Here is a 20,801-nt window from a genome sequence, read left to right as displayed (position 1 = left end):
ACTGCTTCCGCCTGAGGATCCCGGGATCTGGACAGATACCTGGGAAGTTTCTTGTTTAGATGAGAGGCCATCAGATCTATTTCTGGAAGCTCCCACATTTGAACAATCTGAAGAAATACCTCTGGGTGAAGAGACCATTCGCCCGGATGCAACGTTTGGCGACTGAGATAATCCGCTTCCCAATTGTCTATACCTGGGATATGAACCGCAGAGATTAGACAGGAGCTGGATTCCGCCCAAACCAAAATTCGAGATACTTCTTTCATAGCCAGAGGACTGTGAGTCCCTCCTTGATGATTGATGTATGCCACAGTTGTGACATTGTCTGTCTGAAAACAAATGAACGATTCTCTCTTCAGAAGAGGCCAAAACTGAAGAGCTCTGAAAATATTGATCGGTAATCTCACCTCCTGAGATTCCCAAACTCCTTGTGCCGTCAGAGATCCCCACACAGCTCCCCAACCTGTGAGACTTGCATCTGTTGAAATTACAGTCCAGGTCGGAAGCACAAAAGAAGCCCCCTGAATTAAACGATGGTGATCTGTCCACCACGTTAGAGAGTGTCGTACAATCGGTTTTAAAGATATTAATTGAGATATCTTTGTGTAATCCTTGCACCATTGATTCAGCATACAGAGCTGAAGAGGTCACATGTGAAAACGAGCAAAGGGGATCGCGTCCAATGCAGCAGTCATAAGACCTAGAATTTCCATGCATAAGGCTACCGAAGGGAATGATTGTGACTGAAGGTTTCGACAAGCTGAAATCAATTTTAGACGTCTCTTGTCTGTTAAAGACAGAGTCATGGACACTGAATCTATCTGGGAAACCCAGAAAGGTTACCCTTGTCTGAGGAATCAATGAACTTTTTGGTGAATTGATCCTCCAACCATGATCTTGAAGAAACAACACAAGTCGATTCGTATGAGATTCTGCTAAATGTAAAGACTGAGCATGTACCAAGATATCGTCCAAATAAGGAAATACCACAATACCCTGTTCTCTGATTACAGACAGAAGGGCACCGAGAACCTTTGCAAAAATTCTTGGAGCTGTAGCTAGGCCAAACGGCAGAGCCACAAACTGGTAATGCTTGTCCAGAAAAGAGAATCTCAGGAACTGATAATGATCTGGATGAATCGGAATATGCAGATATGCATCCTGTAAATCTATTGTGGACATATAATGCCCTTGCTGAACAAAAGGCAAGATAGTCCTTACAGTTACCATTTTGAACGTTGGTATCCTTACATAACGATTCAATATTTTTAGATCCAGAACTGGTCTGAAGGAATTCTCCTTCTTTGGTACAATGAAGAGATTTGAATAAAACCCCATCCCCTGTTCCAGAACTGGAACCGGCATAATTACTCCAGCCAACTCTAGATCTGAAACACAATTCAGAAATGCTTGAGCTTTCACTGGATTTACTGGGATACGGGAAAGAAAAAATCTCTTTGCAGGTCTCATCTTGAAACCAATTCTGTACCCTTCTGAAACAATGTTCTGAATCCAAAGATTGTGAACAGAATTGATCCAAATTTCTTTGAAAAAACGTAACCTGCCCCCTACCAGCTGAGCTGGAATGAGGGCCGCACCTTCATGTGGACTTAGAAGCTGGCTTTGCCTTTCTAGAAGGCTTGGATTTATTCCAGACTGGAGATGGTTTCCAAACTGAAACTGCTCCTGAGGATGAAGGATCAGGCTTTTGTTCTTTGTTGAAACGAAAGGAACGAAAACGATTATTAGCCCTGTTTTTACCCTTAGATTTTCTATCCTGTGGTAAAAAGTTCCTTTCCCACCAGTAACAGTTGAGATAATAGAATCCAACTGAGAACCAAATAATTTGTTACCCTGGAAAGAAATGGAAAGTAGAGTTGATTTAGAAGCCATATCAGCATTCCAAGTTTTAAGCCATAAAGCTCTTCTAGCTAAAATAGCTAGAGACATAAACCTGACATCAACTCTGATAATACCAAAAATGGCATCACAGATAAAATTATTAGCATGTTGAAGAAGAATAATAATATTATGAGAATCATGATCTGTTACTTGTTGCGCTAAAGTTTCCAACCAAAAAGTTGAAGCTGCAGCAACATCAGCCAATGATATAGCAGGTCTAAGAAGATTACCTGAACACAGATAAGCTTTTCTTAGAAAGGATTAAATTTTTCCTATCTAAAGGATCCTTAAACGAAGTACCATCTGACGTAGGAATAGTAGTACGTTTAGCAAGGGTAGAAATAGCCCCATCAACTCTAGGGATTTTGTCCCAAAATTCTAATCTGTCAGACGGCACAGGATATAATTGCTTAAAACGTTTAGAAGGAGTAAATGAATTACCCAATTTATCCCATTCTCTGGAAATTACTTCAGAAATAGCATTAGGAACAGGAAAAACTTCTGGAATAACCACAGGAGATTTAAAGACCTTATCTAAACGTTTAGAATTAGTATCAAGAGGACCAGAATCCTCGATTTCTAAAGCAATTAGTACTTCTTTAAGTAAAGAACGAATAAATTCCATTTTAAATAAATATGAAGATTTATCAGCATCAATCTCTGAGACAGAATCCTCTGAACCAGAAGAGTCATCAGAATCAGAATGATGATGTTCATTTAAAAATTCATCTGTAGAAAGAGAAGTTTTAAAAGATTTTTTATGTTTACTAGAAGGAGAAATAACAGACATAGCCTTCTTGATGGATTCAGAAACAAAATCTTATGTTATCAGGAACATTCTGCACCTTAGATGTTGAAGGAACTGCAACAGGCAATGGTACATTACTAAAGGAAATATTATCTGCTTTAACAAGTTTGTCATGACAATTAATACAAACAACAGCCGGAGGAATAGCTACCAAAGTTTACAGCAGATACACTTAGCTTTGGTAGTTCCAGCACTAGACAGCGATTTTCCTGAAGTATCTTCTGACTCAGATGCAACGTGAGACATCTTGCAATATGTAAGAGAAAAAAACAACATATAAAGCAAAATTGATCAAATTCCTTAAATGACAGTTTCAGGAATGGGAAAAAATGCCAATAAACAAGCTTCTAGCAACAGAAGCAAAGAAAAAATGAGACTGAAATAATGTGGAGACAAAAAGCGACGCCCATATTTTTTAGCGCCAAATAAGACGCCCACATTATTTGGCGCCTAAATGCTTTTTGGCGCCAAAAATGACGCCACATCCGGAACGCCGACATTTTTGGCGCAAAAGGACGTCAAAAAATGACGCAACTTCCGGCGACACGTATGACGCCGGAAACAGAAAAGATTTTTTGCGCCAAAAAAGTCCGCGCCAAGAATGACGCAATAAAATGAAGCATTTTCAGCCCCCGCAAGCCTAACAGCCCACAGGGAAAAAGAGTCAAATTTTTTAAGGCAAGAAAAAATGATTGATTCAAATGCATTATCCCAAATATGAAACTGACTGTCTGAAAATAAGGAATGTTGAACATCCTGAGTCAAGGCAAATAAATGTTTGAATACATATATTTAGAACTTTATAAACAAAGTGCCCAACCATAGCTTAGAGTGTCACAGAAAATAAGATTTACTTACCCCAGGACACTCATCTACATGTAGTAGAAAGCCAAACCAGTACTGAAACGAAAATCAGCAGAGGTAATGGTATATAAATAAGAGTATATCGTCGATCTGAAAAGGGAGGTAAGAGATGAATCTCTACGACCGATAACAGAGAACCTATGAAATAGACCCCGTAGAAGGAGATCACTGTATTCAAAATAGGCAATACTCTCCTCACATCCCTCTGACATTCACTGCACGCTGAGAGGAAAACCGGGCTCCAACTTGCTGCGGAGCGCATATCAACGTAGAATCTAGCACAAACTTACTTCACCACCTCCATAGGAGGCAAAGTTTGTAAAACTGAATTGTGGGTGTGATGAGGGGTGTATTTATAGGCATTTTGAGGTTTGGGAAACTTTGCCCCTCCTGGTAGGAATGTATATCCCATACGTCACTAGCTCATGGACTCTTGCTAATTACATGAAAGAAACTAAAGTTTCATGATAAAGCACGCAATTTATAAAAAAAAAAAAAAAAAAACATTTTCCAATATCCTTCCATTATACAGAATGTGCACATTTTTCTATACACACTTTCTGAGGCATTTTGTGATTGGTTAATGGATATCACATGATACAAGGGAGAGAATATTCAATTAACTTTGAAATTTGCCAGAAAATACTCTTCTGTTCATTTCAAATTAAAAGTGCTATTGTCTTGCGTATTTGTTAGTTACTTAATTCTACTGTATTTATTGGTCCTTTCAAGTGATGGTAAACTCTCCCCTTTTTAAAATCAGATCTGGAATGTTATTTATATTTCAGATGAAGTTTCAATCATCAGTTATAATGAAGATGTACTATAACTTACTTTTTAATAAAGATTTGAAATTCAAATAACCCACGCTCTGCTGCTCTCTTCAAAAGCTAATGGTTTGAATTGTGCTTCAGCTATAAAAAAAGTGCCGTATGGGGAGAGTGCTGTTTGGACAACAATTCAAACCTTTAGCACAAAGAAAAAACATAATTTATGCTTACCAGATAAAATCCTATCCTTCCAAATAGGGAGAGTCCACGGCTTCATTCCTTACTGTTGTGAAATACAACAACCGGCCTCCAGGAGGCGGCAAAGACACCCCAGCCAAAGGCTTAAATATCCCTCCCACTTCCTCATTACTCCAGTCATTCTGCCGAGGGAATACGGAAAAGTAGGAGAAACATTAGGGTATAAATAGTGCCAGAAGAATAAAATAAATAGGGGACCGCCAAAAGAAAAGAAAAAATGTGCAGGGGCTGTGGACTCTCCCAACACGGAAGGAAAGGAATTTATCTGTTAAGTAAAAATTATGTTGTCCTTCCTAAGATAGGGAGATGCCATGGCTTCATTCCTTACAGTTGGGAAAACTATATCCAAGCTCCAGAGGACACTAAATGAATAACGGAACAAAAAAGGAAGAGACGGACCCTATTCTGAGGGCACCACAGCCTGCAAAACTTTTCTCCCGAAAGCTGCTTCAGCCGAAGCAAAAACATCAAACTTGTAAAATTTTGAAAAAGTATGTAAGGAAGATCTTCTGATCCATAGAGGCCTCGTTCTTAAAGGCCCAAGAGGAAGCCACTGCTCTAGTGGAATGAGCCGATATCCTCTCAGGAGGACGATGTCCCTGTGTCTCGTAAGCTAAGCGGATGACACTCCTTTACCTAAAAGATAGGGAAGTCGAAGAAGCCTTTTGCCCTTTACACTTCCCCGAATAGACAAAGAGGAAGATTGTCTAAATTCCTTAGTAGCCTGAGGACAGAACTTCAAGGCGCGAACCACAACCAAATTGTGAAGTAAGCGTTCCTTCTATGAAGAAGGATTAGGACACAAGAAAGGAACCACAATCTCCTGATTGATGTTGCGACCTGACACAACCTTAGGAAGAAAACCTAATTTAGTACATAAAACTGCCTTATCTGCATGAAAAATCAGATAAGGGGGCTCAAATTGCAAAGCAGAGATCTCAGAAACTCTGCGCACAGAGGCAATAGCCAATAAAAAGAGAACCTTCCAAGATAATTTAATATCAATGGAATGCAGAGGCTCAAACGGAACCTGTGCAAAACCCGAAGAGCAAGATTTAGGCTCCAAGGTTGAGCCCCAGATCTAAACACAGGTCTGATCCTAATCAGAGTCTTAAAGGACTGCAGGTCTGAAAGCTCAGCCAGTCTCTTGTGCAATAAAACCAACAGGGCCGAAATCTGTTCCCTCAGGAAACAAGCAGAAAGGCCCTTCTCTAGCCCATCCTGGAGAAAAAGATAAGAGCCTGGCAACCTTAACTCTGTGCCAGGAAAAACCAAGCTCTTCACAACAGAATAAGTAGGTCCTCCACACCTTGTGGTAGATACCCAGAGTAACTGGTTTACAAGCTTGAATAAGAGAGATCAATGACACTCTCAGAGAAACCTCTCTGTTCAATCTCCACACAGTCAGCCTCAGAGAATCTAGATTCTGATGAAAAAAAGGACCTTGTATCAGCAGGTCTCTGCGACAAGGTAACTTCCCCAGAGGAAATGAGGACATCCCCACTAGATCCGTGAACCACGTCCTTTGCGGCCACGATGGAGCAATCAGAATTACAGATAACCGATAAGCTTGATGCGAGCCACCACTTCAGGAAGAATCGGTAATGGGACGGGGGGAAAAAAGATGAGTTTGAACCTCCAGGGCACTACTAGTGCATCTATTAGATCCGCTTGGGGATCCCTCGACCAGTACCTGGGTAGCTTGAAACAGGACGCCATGAGATCCATCTCCGGCGTCCCCCACTTGCTGCATATCTCTGCAAACACCTCAGGATGGAGAGACCATTCCCGCCTCCCAGTTGTCCACATCCAGAATGTGGATCACTGACAGCGAACAGCTGTGGGACTCCACCCACTCCAGTATCTGAGATACTTCATCGCCAAGGAACTTCTCGTTCCCCCCTGATGGTTGATGTAAGCCACCAAGGTTATATTGTCTGATTGGAATCTGATAAACTGGGACGAACCCAGAAGTAGCCAAGCCATCCAGGCCTTAAAGATTGCCCATAGTTCCAAAATACTGATCGGGAGGGAGGACTCCTTCAGAGTCCACAACCCCTGTGCCTTCCTGGCACCCAAAACAGCTCCCCATCCGGATAGGCTTGCGTCCGTAGTCACAATCTCCCAGGATGGTATTAAGAAGCATGTCCCTCAGGACAGATGAACTGGACAGAGCCACCAAGAGAGATTCTTTTGACCGGCTGTCTAATACAATCTGTTGAGACAGATCTGAATGATCGCCGTTCCACTGTCTCAGCATGCACAGTTGTAAAGGTCTGAGACGGAACCTGGCAAATGGAATGATGTCTATGCAGGACACCATGAGACCAATGACCTCCATAAACTGAGCCACAGATGGACTTCAAGGCAGGACTCAAGGAGGTCCGGAGGGCAAAACATGCCGAAGTTAACTTGCAACGTCTCTGGTCTGTTAGAAATATTCTCATGGATATTGAGTCTTTCATAGTACCCAGGAATTCCACCCTGGTACTTGGGATAAGAGAACTCTTTTCCAAGTTTATCTTCCATCCATGTGATCGAAGAAGACTGAGAAGGGACTGTGAGAATTCTTCTGCAAGATGAAAAAAATGGTGCTTGCACCAGAATATCGTCCAAGAATGGGGCTACTGCAATACCCCGAGTTCTGGCAACGGCTAAAAGAGCACCCAGAACCTTTGTAAAGATTCTTGGAGCAGTAGCAACGAACTGGAAGTGCTGGTCCAGGAATGCAAACCTCAGGAACTGAAAGTGTTCCCTGTGGATTGGAACATGAATGTAAGAGTCCTACAGATCTATAGAGGTCATAAACTGGTCTTCCTGAATTAAAGGAAGGATGGACCTTATTGTGTCCATCTTGATGGAAGGGATACTGAGAAATTTGTTTAAGCACTTAAGGTCCAGAATTGTGCGAAAGGTTCCCTTCTTCTTTGGGATAATGAAAAGGTTTGAATAAAACCCCAAACCTCTTTTTTCGATAGGAAGCGGGACAAAAACGCCTGAGGAGGATAGATCCCAAACGCACCCTAGAAAGGAATCCCTCTTTTCTGGTCTGGCAGTTAGTTTCGAGAAAAGGAATCTGCCCCTTGGCGGATGAGATTTGAAGTTTATCTTGTATCCCTGAGATACCACCTCCAGGACCCACGGATCCTATACGTCCTTGAACCAGGCGTGTGAAAAAAAGACATTCTGCCCCCTACCCGATCTGATCCCGGATCGGGGGCTGCCCCTTCATGCTGATTTGTTTTCGGCTGGCTTCTTATTCTGCTTGGATTTATTCCAGGACTGAGCCGGCTTCCAAGTACTCTTGGGTTACTCAGGCTTGGAGGAGGATTGTTGTCGTTGGGATTTGCCAGAATGAAAAGAATGAAAATTAGAAGATTATCGTCCCTTAGACTTGTTGTTCTTATCTTGCGGTAGGGAGGCACCCTTACCTCCGGTAACCGTAGAAATAATGGAGACCAGGGGTGGACCAAATAAAATCTTTCCCTTAGAAGTCATATCCACAAACCAAGGCTTCAACCATAGTGCCTGGCAGGCTAGAACCGCAAAGCCAATAATCTGCATGTTCACATTACAGATAAAAGAATTAGCAATTCTCAGAGCTTTAATTCTGTCTTGAATATCCTCGAGGGGAAACTCCACCTCAATGAGTTCCGACAGAGTCGCACCAGTAGGTAGCCGCTCCGGCAGCTGCCGGTTGAAACAAAAATCCTGTATGTTGAAACATCTTTCTCAGAAAGGTTCCCATTTTCTTATCCATCTGTTTTTTGAACGAAGAACTATCCTCAAGAGGTATCAAGAGTACATTTAGCAAGCGTAGAGATAGCACCATCCACAAATCTAGTTGAGAGACCGGGACCAACTTTATAAAAGTAGACGAGGGGGAAAAGGAAGAACCAATTCTTTCCCATTCGTTCTTAATAATGTTCACCATCTTAACCAGCACAGGAAAAATCAATGTCCTGTCTTCATAAACTCTGTCTAATTTAGTTATCATAGGTTTTTTTAGGCAGCGCAGCCTCTGGAACCTCTAACGTAGACAGAACCTCCTTTAATAAAAACCACAAGTGCTCAATTTTAAATCTAAAGGACGGTTCCTCCGCAGCAGGAGGCTTAGAGGCTAAGGACTCCGACCCAGAAAGTTCACCCTCTGAAGCAACAGAAGTTAACTCACCATCGGATAACTTGGACATAATAGCTAAATCCGAAAAATATTTGATGACTCCGGGTCAGGAGAGCTATGTTTAACCTTTCTCTTGCGTTTGTTAGAGCGAGGTAATGCACCAAGGGCCACAGACATCGCCGTTTGTAACTGCGTGGCAAAGTGCACAGGAAGAAGGCCCCCTCCGGATGGAGGATTAGATGTCCTACGGGAAACTGCATGTGGAGTGGATAATGTAGCAAGGGTAGTAATCTCACGGGACGCCAAGTCCTGAAAGGTAGACGGCTCAGAGGGACTAAGAGCCTTAGCAGGCTTGTCTCCCTTCTTAGACTTTATAACGGTTGTAAGGCATGTGGAACATAATTGAGTGGGCGGGAAAACCACAGCCTCGTCACAAAATAAACAGGCACGATTTAGTACAGAAGGAGTACCTTCTAACATGTCAGAGTCCTCAATTCCACAGGACGACACTTTTTTTATTTTTATTATTATAGAAAACTGCACCTTTATACTCCCAATGGCTGGGGCACTTACCACATCCTAGACCCAGGCAGTTAACAGAGGAAACGCTCTCCTCAGGTTCAAGTCTCAGCCGGAATGGATGAAATGAACATAGAACACACCCGGTCACATGGAGTGCAAGACAGTACTTCCCTTGTTATTACAAGTACAGCAAGTAATAAGAGCTGTGCAACACTTTAAAAAAACAAAAGTGAAACTTAAAAGTGAAACCTGTTTGTTCCAGCCAAAAACAGTCTATTAGCCCAAAAAAAAATCACACAAAGCAGCATGTAAATAATACACTGATTAATTAACCACAATTGTTCAATAAACCCCCTTCAGAGGATATTAACCCTGGATCCTATCAAGGTATAAAGGAGCCACACTGTGACCCTGTTGTAGTGTTTTATGTGTAAAAATTGAAACTATCTTACCTCCAGGATCCATACTGTGGAACAGAACACAGCCTCTCAAGTGTGGCAGTCTTATATCAGCGCTCTCCTCCTGACATGGACTTGAGTGAGAAAAAGCAGGCAGTGAAACTCGTCAACACCGATTGCTTAGGAGCAGTTAGCAGTAGTCTGGATGGTTTCGCAGAAAACCTTTCCCTGCATCTCCAGACTCTAAATTTAATCAATACACTCACTGAGAGGTTGACATGACTACTTAAAACTCCAGTCCTATCTCGAAGGGCAGATACCCTTTTTTAGGACTCTCCGAATCTTCTGACACTTCTCTGCCACCTCCTAACGTGACGAAAGGCAAAGAATGACTGGGGTAATGAGGAAGTGGGAGGGATATTTAAGCCTTTGGCTGCGGTGTCTTTGTCTCCTCCTGGTGGTCAGGTGTTGTATTTCCCAACAGTAATTAATGAAGCCGTGGACTCTCCCTATCTTAGGAAGGGAATTTACATTTGAAGTAGGCGGCGGAGCATGGGATATTTGAATTTCATTTTTATATTAAAAAGTAAGTTATAGCGCTTCTTCGCTACAACTGATGAATGAAACTATTTAAAAAATCACTTACAATCAAGATCTTATTTAAAATAGGAGATGAGAGTTTACCATCACTTTAGTTAAATGTACATTTTGGTAAATGTAATAAAAAACAGATAATTTATAATATAGCAGGTAACAAGGTTAAACCAACAAAGAAAAAATCTTGGAACGGGGAATCTGAATAGAAGTTCTTTGTTTTATGCTTATTACACCAATTAAATAATAGAAATCACCTTTTCTTTGTTATCTAAAGTTGAAGAAAGTCTTGGACTTGAAGCTGAACGCATAACACCAGTAAAATCTCTTTCCTTTTGAGATTCTTTTGAAGCAGTTATTTCAGACAATGCACCATAGCTTCCAGTCTTACGAAGTCCAAGTCGCCAAGAAGCTGGGGATTCATCTTTGCGCTCATCTTCTTTAGGAGAAATTTTGCTTGCTGGAGTGGGAAACTGAAAGCAAACAATTTAAAAGTAGTATATAGTCATTAATGTCATTCTTTACCAGAAAGTGAGCATTAGAATGATATAAACTGAGACTACTGTATTACTTCACCCCTTAAGGAAAATGTTCTTTTATAAAAGGTCTTAGAAAATGGAGTACAATATTACAATGCTCCTTTAAATAGTACAAATTGTGTATGCTTTGTGCTTCCTTTAACCCATTCACTACTGGGAATTTGAGAAAAACTTGCCCAAATTACCGGAGAATGTAAGCATTTTTGCTACCACTTTGTTTAAATAGAAACAGAGCCTTTGTTTTTTTGTTTTTTACGTATACCAAATACAATCAGATAAAAAGAAAAATAATTTACTTATGTGCAAACTTTGGGTTTCTCCATTAAATTATCAACTACTGCAGTCATAAGACAAATGACTGTTAAATCTTCTTTGGGATTCCGTTGATTCATAAATAGACATGAATGGCTTTAAAATGATTTAGAAGGCCGCTAATTGCAGCTGCTCACCACACTTCTGAAATTCCCAGTAGTACAGGGGTTAATAAATTAGCTTGCAAAGTTAATTTTTGCTGTAGTGTAGAGATAACCCTCCCACCTCCCACCTCCCACCCCATAATCTCTGCCAAACAGCTCTCTCCCCCCCCCCCCTTCCATTGGTCACCTCCATCTTCAGTCTGCAAGTATGCAGTTTAGGGTTGTTGTTTTTTTTATATATTTCTGTAGGAGTAGTGGTCCCTCACCCTCCCACCTCCCTGATCAACTCCAACTTCTCTCTTACTCTCCCCCCCGCCACCATATTTATTTTATAATTTGTTTTATAATATTATTCTGTAGTATAGGGCCTCCCTCACCAGGATCACCTTTTTATCTGTAGCGTAGGGCCCTCATCACACTGCAATCAATTTTGTGTAGGGTAGGGCCCCATACACCCTGCACTGCCTCCTTCCCTCCTCCACAGGGCTGATTCACCCGCCTCCCTCCTCTCCCACTGCTCTCACTTGGCACCAATGATGATATTTACAGAGTGACACACATCGATCTGGCTTAATCAGATGCCTTTTGCCCACTAGTTGCGGCTGCCCCTTAATGCCAATTCTGAGGAAGGCACAGACTTTTTTTTTTTTATTTCTCTTTGGACGTAAACCAAGAGTTACCAGGCTTCCATGTGGATTTAGAAGTCAGACACCTCTGAGACACTGAAGAGTAGGATGTGTGTGTGTTGGAAAGACAAAAACATAATTTATTTAAGAACTTACCTGATAAATTCATTTCTTTCATATTGGCAAGAGTCCATGAGCTAGTGACGTATGGGATATACAATCCTACCAGGAGGGGCAAAGTTTCCCAAACCTCAAAATGCCTATAAATACACCCCCTCACCACACCCACAATTCAGTTTAACAAATAGCCAAGTAGTGGGGTGATAAAGAAAGGAGTAAAAAGCATCAACAAAGGAATTTGGAAATAATTGTGCTTTATACAAAAAAAATCATAACCACCAAAAAAAAGGGCTGGGCCTCATGGACTCTTGCCAATATGAAAAATTAATTTATCAGGTAAGTTCTTACATAAATTGGCAAGAGTCCATGTGCTAGTGACGTATGGGATAGAAATACCCAAGATGTGGAACTCCACGCAAGAGTCACTAGAAAGGGAGGAATAAAAATAAAAATGGCCATTTTCCACTGAAAAAATTAATCCACAACCCAAAATATAAGTTTAATCTCATAAATGAAAGGAAAAAAACTTAAATCAAAGTAGTTTAATGTCCAAAGAATGCATAGGCTCAAACGGAGGAGCCTGTAAAGCCTTCAAAACTACATTAAGACTCCAAGGAGGAGAGATTGATTTAATGACAGGCTTGATACGAACCAAAGCCTGCACAAAACAATGAATATCAGGAAGTTTAGCAAAATCTTTCTGTGAAATAAAACAGAAAGAGCAGAGATTTGTCCTTTCAAGGAACTTGCAGACAAACCTTTATCCAAACCATCCTGAAGAAACTTTAAAATTCTAGGAATTCTAAAAGAATGCCAAGAGAATTTATAAGAACACCATGAAATGTAAGTCTTCCAAACTCGATAATAAATCTTTCTAGAAACAGTTTTACGAGCCTGCAACATAGTATTAATCACTGAGTCAGAGAAACCTCTATGACTTAATACTAAGCGTTCAATTTCCGTACCTTCAAATTTAGTGATTTGAGATGATGGAAACACGGACCTTGAGATAGAAAGTCTGGCCTTAGTGGAAGTGGCCAAGGTTGGCAACTGGACATCCGAACAAGGTCTGCATACCAAAACCTGTGAGGCCATGCTGGAGCTACCAGCAATACAAATGATTGCTCCATGATGATCTTGGAGATCACTCTTGGAAGAACTAGAGGCAGGAAATATAAGCAGGTTGATAACACCAAGGAAGTGTCAATGCATCAACTGCTTCCGCCTGAGGATCCCTGGACCTGGACAGGTACCTGGGAAGTTTTTTTGTATAGATGAGATGTCATCAGATCTATATCTGGAAGCCCCCACATCTGAACAATTTGAGAAAACACATCTGTGTGGAGAGAACATTCTCCCGGATGTAAAGTCTGACGACTGAGATAATCCGCTTCCCAATTGCCTATACCTGGGATATGAACTGCAGAAATTAGACAGGAGCTGGATTCCGCCCAAACAAGTATCCAAGATACTTCTTTCATAGCTTGAGGACCGTGAGTCCCACCCTGATGATTGACATATGCCACAGTTGTGACATTGTCTGTCTGAAAACAAATGAACGGTTCTCTCTTCAACACAGGCCAAAATTGAAGAGCCCTGAGAATCGCACGGAGTTCCAAAATATTGATTGGTAATCTCGCCTCTTATGATTTCCAAACTCCTTGTGCTGTCAGAGAACCTCAAACAGCTCCCCAACCTGAAAGACTCGCATCTGTTGTGATCTCAGTCCAGGTTGGACGGATGAAAGAGGCCCCTAAAATTATACAATTGAGATTTAAGGATATTAATTGTGATATCCTTGTATAATCCCTGCACCATTGGTTCAGCATACAAAGCTGGAGAGGTCTCATATGAAAACGAGCAAAGGGGATCGCGTCTGATGCTGCAGTCATGAGACCTAAAACTTCCATGCACATAGCAACTGAAGGGAATGAATGAGACTGAAAGTTCCGACAAGCTGCAACCAATTTCAAACATCTCTTGTCTGTTAGAGACAAAGTCATGGACACTGAATCTATCTGGAAACCTAAAAAGGTTACCCTTGTCTGAGCAATCAAAGAACTTTTTGGTAAATTGATCCTCCAACCATGTCTTAGAAGAAACAACACTAGTTGATTTGTGTGAGATTCTGCAGAATGTAAAGACTGAGCGAGTACCAAGATATTGTCCAAATAAGGAAATACCGCAATACCCCGCTCTCTGATTACAGAGCGTAGGGCACCTATAACCTTTGAAAAGATTATTGGAGCTGTCGTTAGGCCAAAAGGAAGAGCAACAAATTGGTAATGCTTGTCTAGAAAAGAGAATCTCAGGAACTGATAGTGATCAGGATGAATCTGAATATAATGCCCTTGCTGAACAAAAGGCAGAATAGTCCTTAGTCACCATTTTAAAAGTTGGTACTCTTACATATCGATTCAAAATCTTTAGATCCAAAACTGGTCTGAATGAATTTTCATTCTTTGGGACAATGAATAGATTTGAATAAAACCCAAGACCCTGTTCCTGAAACGGAACTGGCATGATTACCCCTGATAACTCCAGGTCTGAAACACACTTCAGAAAAGCCTGAGCCTTTACTGGGTTTACCGGAATGCGTGCGAGAAAAAATCTTCTCACAGGCGGTCTTACTCCGAATCCTATTCTGTACCCCTGAGAGACAATACTCTGAATCCAATGATTTTGGACCGAATTGATCCAAACATCTTTGAAAAATTGTAATCTGCCCCCTACCAGCTGAGCTGGAATGAGGGCCGCACCTTCATGCAGACCTGGGGGCTGGTTTTGATCTCTTAAATGGCATGGATTTATTCCAATTTGAAGAAGGCTTGCAATTGGAAACAGATTCCTTGGGGGGAAGGATTAGGCTTCTGTTACTTATTTTGTCGAAAGGAACGAAAACGGTTAAAAGTTTTAGATTTAACCTTAGGCTTTTTATCCTGAGGCAAAAAAACTCCCTTCCCCCCAGTAACAGTTGAATTTATTGAATCCAACTGAGAACTGAATAATGTATTACCTTGGAAAGAGAGAGATAGCAATCTGGACTTAGAAGTCATATCAGCATTTGAGCCACAAAGTTCTTCTAGCTCAAATAGCTAAAGACATAGATTTAATATCAATTTTGATAATATCAAAAATGGCATCACAAATGAAATTATTAGCATGTTGAATCAACATAATGCTAGACAAATCATGATCCGCGCTAAAGTATCCAACCAAAAAGTTGATGCAGCCGCAACATCAGCCAAAGAAATTGCAGGCCTAAGAAGATGACCTGAATATAAATAAGCTTTCCTTAGATAAGATTCAAGTTTCCTATCTAAAAGATCTTTAAAAGAAGTACTATCTTCCGTAGGAATAGCAGTACATTTAGCAAGAGTAGAGATAGCCCCATCAACTTTGGGGATCTTTTCCCAAAACTCCAATCTAACTGCTGGCAAAGGATGCAATTTTTAACCTTGAAGAAGGAATAAAAGAAGTACCAGGCCTATTCCATTCTTTAGAAATCATATCAGAAATAGCATCAGGAACTGGAAAAACCTCTGGAATAACCACAGGAGGTTTATAAACAGAATTTAAATGTTTACTAGTTTTAATATCAAGAGGAGTAGTTTCCTCCATATCCAATGTAATCAACACTTCTTTTAACAAAGAACGAATATACTCCAATTTAAATAAATAAGAGGATTTATCAGTGTCAATATCGGAGGCAGGATCTTCTGAATCAGATAGATCCTCATCAGAGAAGGATAATTCAGTATGTTGCTGGTCATTTGAAATTTCATCAACCTTATGAGAAGTTTTAAAAGACCTTTTACGTTTATTAGAAGGCAGAATGGCAGACAAAGCCTTCTGAACAGAATCAGAAATAAATTCTTTTAAATTTACAGGTATAACTTGTGCATTAGATGTTGAGGGAACAGCAACAGGTAATGAACTACTACTGATGGATACATTCTCTGCATGTAAAAGTTTATCATGACAACTATTATAAACCACAGCTGGAGGTATAATCTCCACAAGTTTACAACAAATGCACTTAGCTTTGGTAAAACTGTTATCAGGCAGCAGGGATCCAACAGTGAATTCTGAGACAGGATCAGATTGAGACATCTTGCAAATGTAAGAAAAAACAACAACATATAAAGCAAAATTATCAATTTCCTTATATGGCAGTTTCAGGAATGGGAAAAAATGCAAACAGAATAGACCTCTGACATAGAAAAAGGCAAGAGGCAAATAGGAATGGGGTCTAAAATAATGAAAATATTTGGCGCCAAGTATGACGCACAACAAACAGAAAAATATTTTTTTGGCGCCGAAAATATCCGGAAAAGACACTCGCATCATAGATAACGCAACCTTGTGAAAGGACCCGGTGTCAACTAAGACGCCGGAAATTACGAATTTGCGTAAACGTTGACGCCAAGAATGACCCAAAAAACTTTAGCATTTTGCGCCCTCGCGAGCCTAATTGTGCCCCCGAATTTGAAAAATGACAGTCAATTGAAAAAAAGACTACACCCCAGGTAAGAAATACATTTCTAAAAAATGCATTTCCCAGAAATGAAAGTGACAGTCTGCAAAATGAAATATACTGAAACCAGAATCATGGCAAATATAAGTACAATACATATATTTAAAACTTTATATAAATACATAAAGTGCCAAACCATAGCTGAGAGTGTCTTAAGTAATAAAAACATACTTACCTGAAGACACCCATCCACATATAGCAGATAGCCAAACCAGTACTGAAACCGTTATCAGTAGAGGTAATGGAATATGAGTGTATATTGTCTATCTGAAAAGGGAGGTAGGAGATGAATCTCTACGACCGATAACAGAGAACCTATGAAATAGATCCCCGTGAGGAAAACCATTGCATTCAATAGGTGATACTCCCTTCACATCCCTCTGACATTCACTGTACTCTGAGAGGAAACGGGCTTCAAAAATGCTGAGAAGCGCATATCAACGTAGAAATCTTAGTACAAACTTACTTCACGACCTCCATAGGAGGCAACGTTTGTAAAACTGAATTGTGGGTGTGGTGAGGGGTGTATTTATAGGCATTTTGAGGTTTGGGAAACTTTGCCCCTCCTGGTAGGATTGTATATCCCATACATCACTAGCTCATGGACTCTTGCCAATTACATGAAAGAAAGGAGTGTCTTGCAGCAGGAAAGTTCATTTATCTCCAATGACTAACAATTCAGTGCAAGTCTAAACAATACCCTGAAAAGAAGTCTGTCTACCTTTACATAATATATCAGCAGACCATGACTTAAGCCATAGGGCTCGCTTAGCAAGAACAGTTATAGCAACACACATTTTAACAGCTGCACCTCAAAATGAGACTACTCGAAGTCTTAACCAACCTCAAGAAAGACTGAATTTTATCAAGGGAAGCTTCTTGGGAAATAAGGTCAGAGGTGTTGGCACACCATATACTGCAATAATTGCAGATACATAGCTTACACTAAAAGCTTGAGAAAACATATCCTGCCAGCTGAAAAGGATCTCCTGAGGAAACAAAAAAGTTTTCTGTCCATAGGATACTTAAAGGAGGTATTGTCCTTGAAAGGAATGGTAGCTGGCTTTGTCAAAGTAGAAATAGCACTGTCCATCTTTGGAATAGTCTCCCACACCTTAAATTTTTCAGAGGTTAAAGGAAATACGTTTTGAATTTGATAAAAAGAGCAAAGGGAATGTCTGGTTTGTTGCATTCCTTACTAATTAGCTTTTTTTTTTTTTTTTTTTTTTTTTAAAGGAAATAATCTTTTTCACAGATTGTTTGTTAGCAAATGGAGAGTCCCCAATCTGCAAGGCAAGTAAAAACATCCTGCAATAGAGCGTGTATATGCTCCAATTTGAAATTAAAGGACACAAGTTTTGCTACTTACTTAAGGGGATCACGGGTATCATTATTAGAATCCTCTTCCTCAGTTGAGGAGAGTTATTTAAATTGTACTCTGGGAGGGTACAGGGTGAATAGACGGGTCGCTCCTTAGGAATGTCAAAATGATGAGCCTATGGATCTTTCGGTCATTTGCATACAATGGCATTTAACTGGTGCAGTCATGAAAGCAATCAGTTGTGAAATTAGTAGACAGCTCTGTAGAGCTGTCCAAGGGATAAAACCCTGGTGGATAACAAAACCCTGCTGGAAATGCATCACTGTACCCTGCTGGAAATGCATCACTGCATGAACCAGTCTAGCAATAGAAACAGATTCAACACATAGGTTATAAAGCTGATCAGGGGACATACCAACACTTCCTTACATTGCTAACAGAAATGAGAAGTTACATTGCCAGTAAAGGGTGTTATGTCCTAAGACTTTAGCTGAACCAGTTTGCTCCATAATGATTAAGAATAGTAAGGACATATAGTATCTAACATAAGACAGCATCACAGAAATACTGTATCCAGGTACAGAAAGGGATAGCACCCTCAGGGAAACAGATAAATATTGGCACATTGTAAGACTGAAGTCCCTGTGAGGGAATCAGAAAAAAAAGGTACTTTAAAATATAAAAAAATAGTCACTAAATGGTTAAATAAACAAATTTATGTAAAACTAATATTAACAGTGCTTACCCGTTAGGCTCTAAGAAGAAATTGCAGTGTGCCATCAAAGGTGACCACTATCTGAAGAAAATGAAAAAACAGGGCACAGTTTTGGTGGGAAAAAGCTCACTGAAGTCTACAGAGAAAAAAGCTCATATACTTCTGAAAATGAGCGTCAAATGTTCATAAAAAATCCTTAGGTGAAAGCATTCTGAGAATTAGGAACTGAGCTCTACTAAATACCAGAAACAAATTTAAAGGTACAGTACCTCAATTGTACCATAAATATGTTAAAGTGCTCAAAAGTGCCTACAAATTTATGTAGTGTTATCTGATGTATGTAACTATGTGAATCATCTGAACATGATCATGCTAAATAGCCTGCGGGCTGAGTGTAAGTACCAACTTACCTGTCTGCACTCCATCATGCTTATCAAAATGCAGGGGACCTGCTTCCAGTAGTGTACTATGATAAGGCCAACAGGAGGAGGCTGCATGGCCAGTCCCAATGACACCTGTGGCTGGCAAGTGACAAACTCTTGCAGTGTACTCCTTTATATCCCTCTATCCCATTCCCGGCTCTCTGAGGGGGATATTGTGTCTCACATCATTTTGAGAACCCCTTTCAATAGATGAGTAGATCAGCTTACTAAGGAATCATGGGAAAGTGGCAGGGATTTAAGCCCTTGTGTGGGGTGTTTTGCCTCCTCCTGTAGGACTTACTTTAATCACACATGAGATGGCTCGTGAAATCTCACCATCTTATGAAAAAGGGGGCAAAATAAATAATGAAAAACACAATTTATGCTTACCTGATAAATTTATTTCTCTTGTGGTGTATCCAGTCCACGGATCATCCATTACTTGTGGGATATTCTCCTTCCCAACAGGAAGTTGAAAGAGGACACCCACAGCAGAGCTGTTATATAGCTCCTCCCCTAACTGCCATATCCAGTCATTCGACCGAAAACAAGCAGAGAAAGGAGAAACCATAGGGTGCAGTGGTGACTGTAGTTTAAAATACCTGCCTTAAAATGACAGGGCGGGCCGTGGACTGGATACACCACAAGAGAAATAAATTTATCAGGTAAGCATAAATTGTGTTTTCTCTTGTAAGGTGTATCCAGTCCACGGATCATCCATTACTTGTGGGATACCAATACCAAAGCTAAAGTACACGGATGAAGGGAGGGACAAGGCAGGTACTTAAACGGAAGGTACCACTGCCTGTAAAACCTCTCTCCCAAAAATAGCCTCCGAAGAAGCAAAAGTATCAAATTTGTAGAATTTTGACAAAGTATGAAGCGAAGACCAAGTCGCCGCCTTGCAAATCTGTTCAACAGAAGCCTCATTTTTAAAGGCCCAAGTGGAAGCCACAGCTCTAGTAGAATGAGCTGTAATCCTTTCAGGAGGCTACTGTCAAGCAGTCTCATAGGCTAAGCGGATTATGCTTCTTAGCCAAAAAGAAAGAGGTTGCCGAAGCCTTTTGATCTCTCCTCTGTCCAGAGTAGACAACAAACAAAGCAGATGTTTGACGAAAAATTTTAGTAGCTTGTAAGTAAAACTTTAAAGCACGAACCACATCCAGGTTGTATAATAGACGTTCCTTCTTTGAAGAAGGATTAGGACACAATGATGGAACAACAATCTCTTGATTGATATTCTTATTAGATACCACCTTAGGTAAAAACCCAGGTTTGGTACGCAGGACTACCTTATACGTATGGAAGATCAGATAAGGAGAATCACATTGTAAGGCAGATAACTCGGAGACTCTACGAGCCGAGGAAATCGCTACCAAAAAAAGAACTTTCCAAGATAAAAGTTTGATATCTATGGAATGAAGAGGTTCAAACGGAACTCCTTGAAGAACCTTAAGAACCAGATTTAAGCTCCATGGCGGAGCAACAGGTTTAAACACAGGCTGGATTCTAACTAAAGCATGACAAAATGCTTGAACGTCTGGAACATCTGCCAGACGCTTGTGCAAAAGAATAGACAGGGCAGAAATCTGTCCCTTTAAAGAACTAGCTGACAATCCTTTTTCCAAACCATCTTGGAGAAAGGATAATATCCTGGGAATCCTGACCTTACTCCATGAGTAACCCTTGGATTCACACCAATAAAGATATTTACGCCATATCTTAGGGTAAATTTTCCTGGTGACAGGCTTTCATGCCTGTATTAAGGTATCAATGACTGACTCGGAGAAGCCACGCTTTGATAAAATCAAGCGTTCAATCTCCAGGCAGTCAGTCTCAGAGAAATTAGATTTGGATGATTGAAAG

General features: G+C 40.5%; 1 protein-coding gene across 4 annotated transcripts in view; it reads right to left on the bottom strand.

The window, feature by feature from the left end:
* Positions 1–20,801, bottom strand: part of PPP1R12A (protein phosphatase 1 regulatory subunit 12A) — an 875,274-nt gene that overhangs the window by 383,615 nt on the left and 470,858 nt on the right. For all 4 annotated transcript variants that reach the window (XM_053716754.1, XM_053716755.1, XM_053716757.1 and 1 more), the window contains one exon: positions 10,497–10,712. In XM_053716754.1, the coding sequence (XP_053572729.1) occupies positions 10,497–10,712 (216 nt within the window). The remainder of the gene's footprint in view (positions 1–10,496; positions 10,713–20,801) is intronic.

This window comes from Bombina bombina, chromosome 6 (assembly GCF_027579735.1).
Source record: "Bombina bombina isolate aBomBom1 chromosome 6, aBomBom1.pri, whole genome shotgun sequence".
In the NCBI taxonomy this organism is placed as follows: Eukaryota; Metazoa; Chordata; class Amphibia; order Anura; family Bombinatoridae; genus Bombina; species Bombina bombina.
This window is presented reverse-complemented; position numbering and strand designations above follow the sequence as displayed.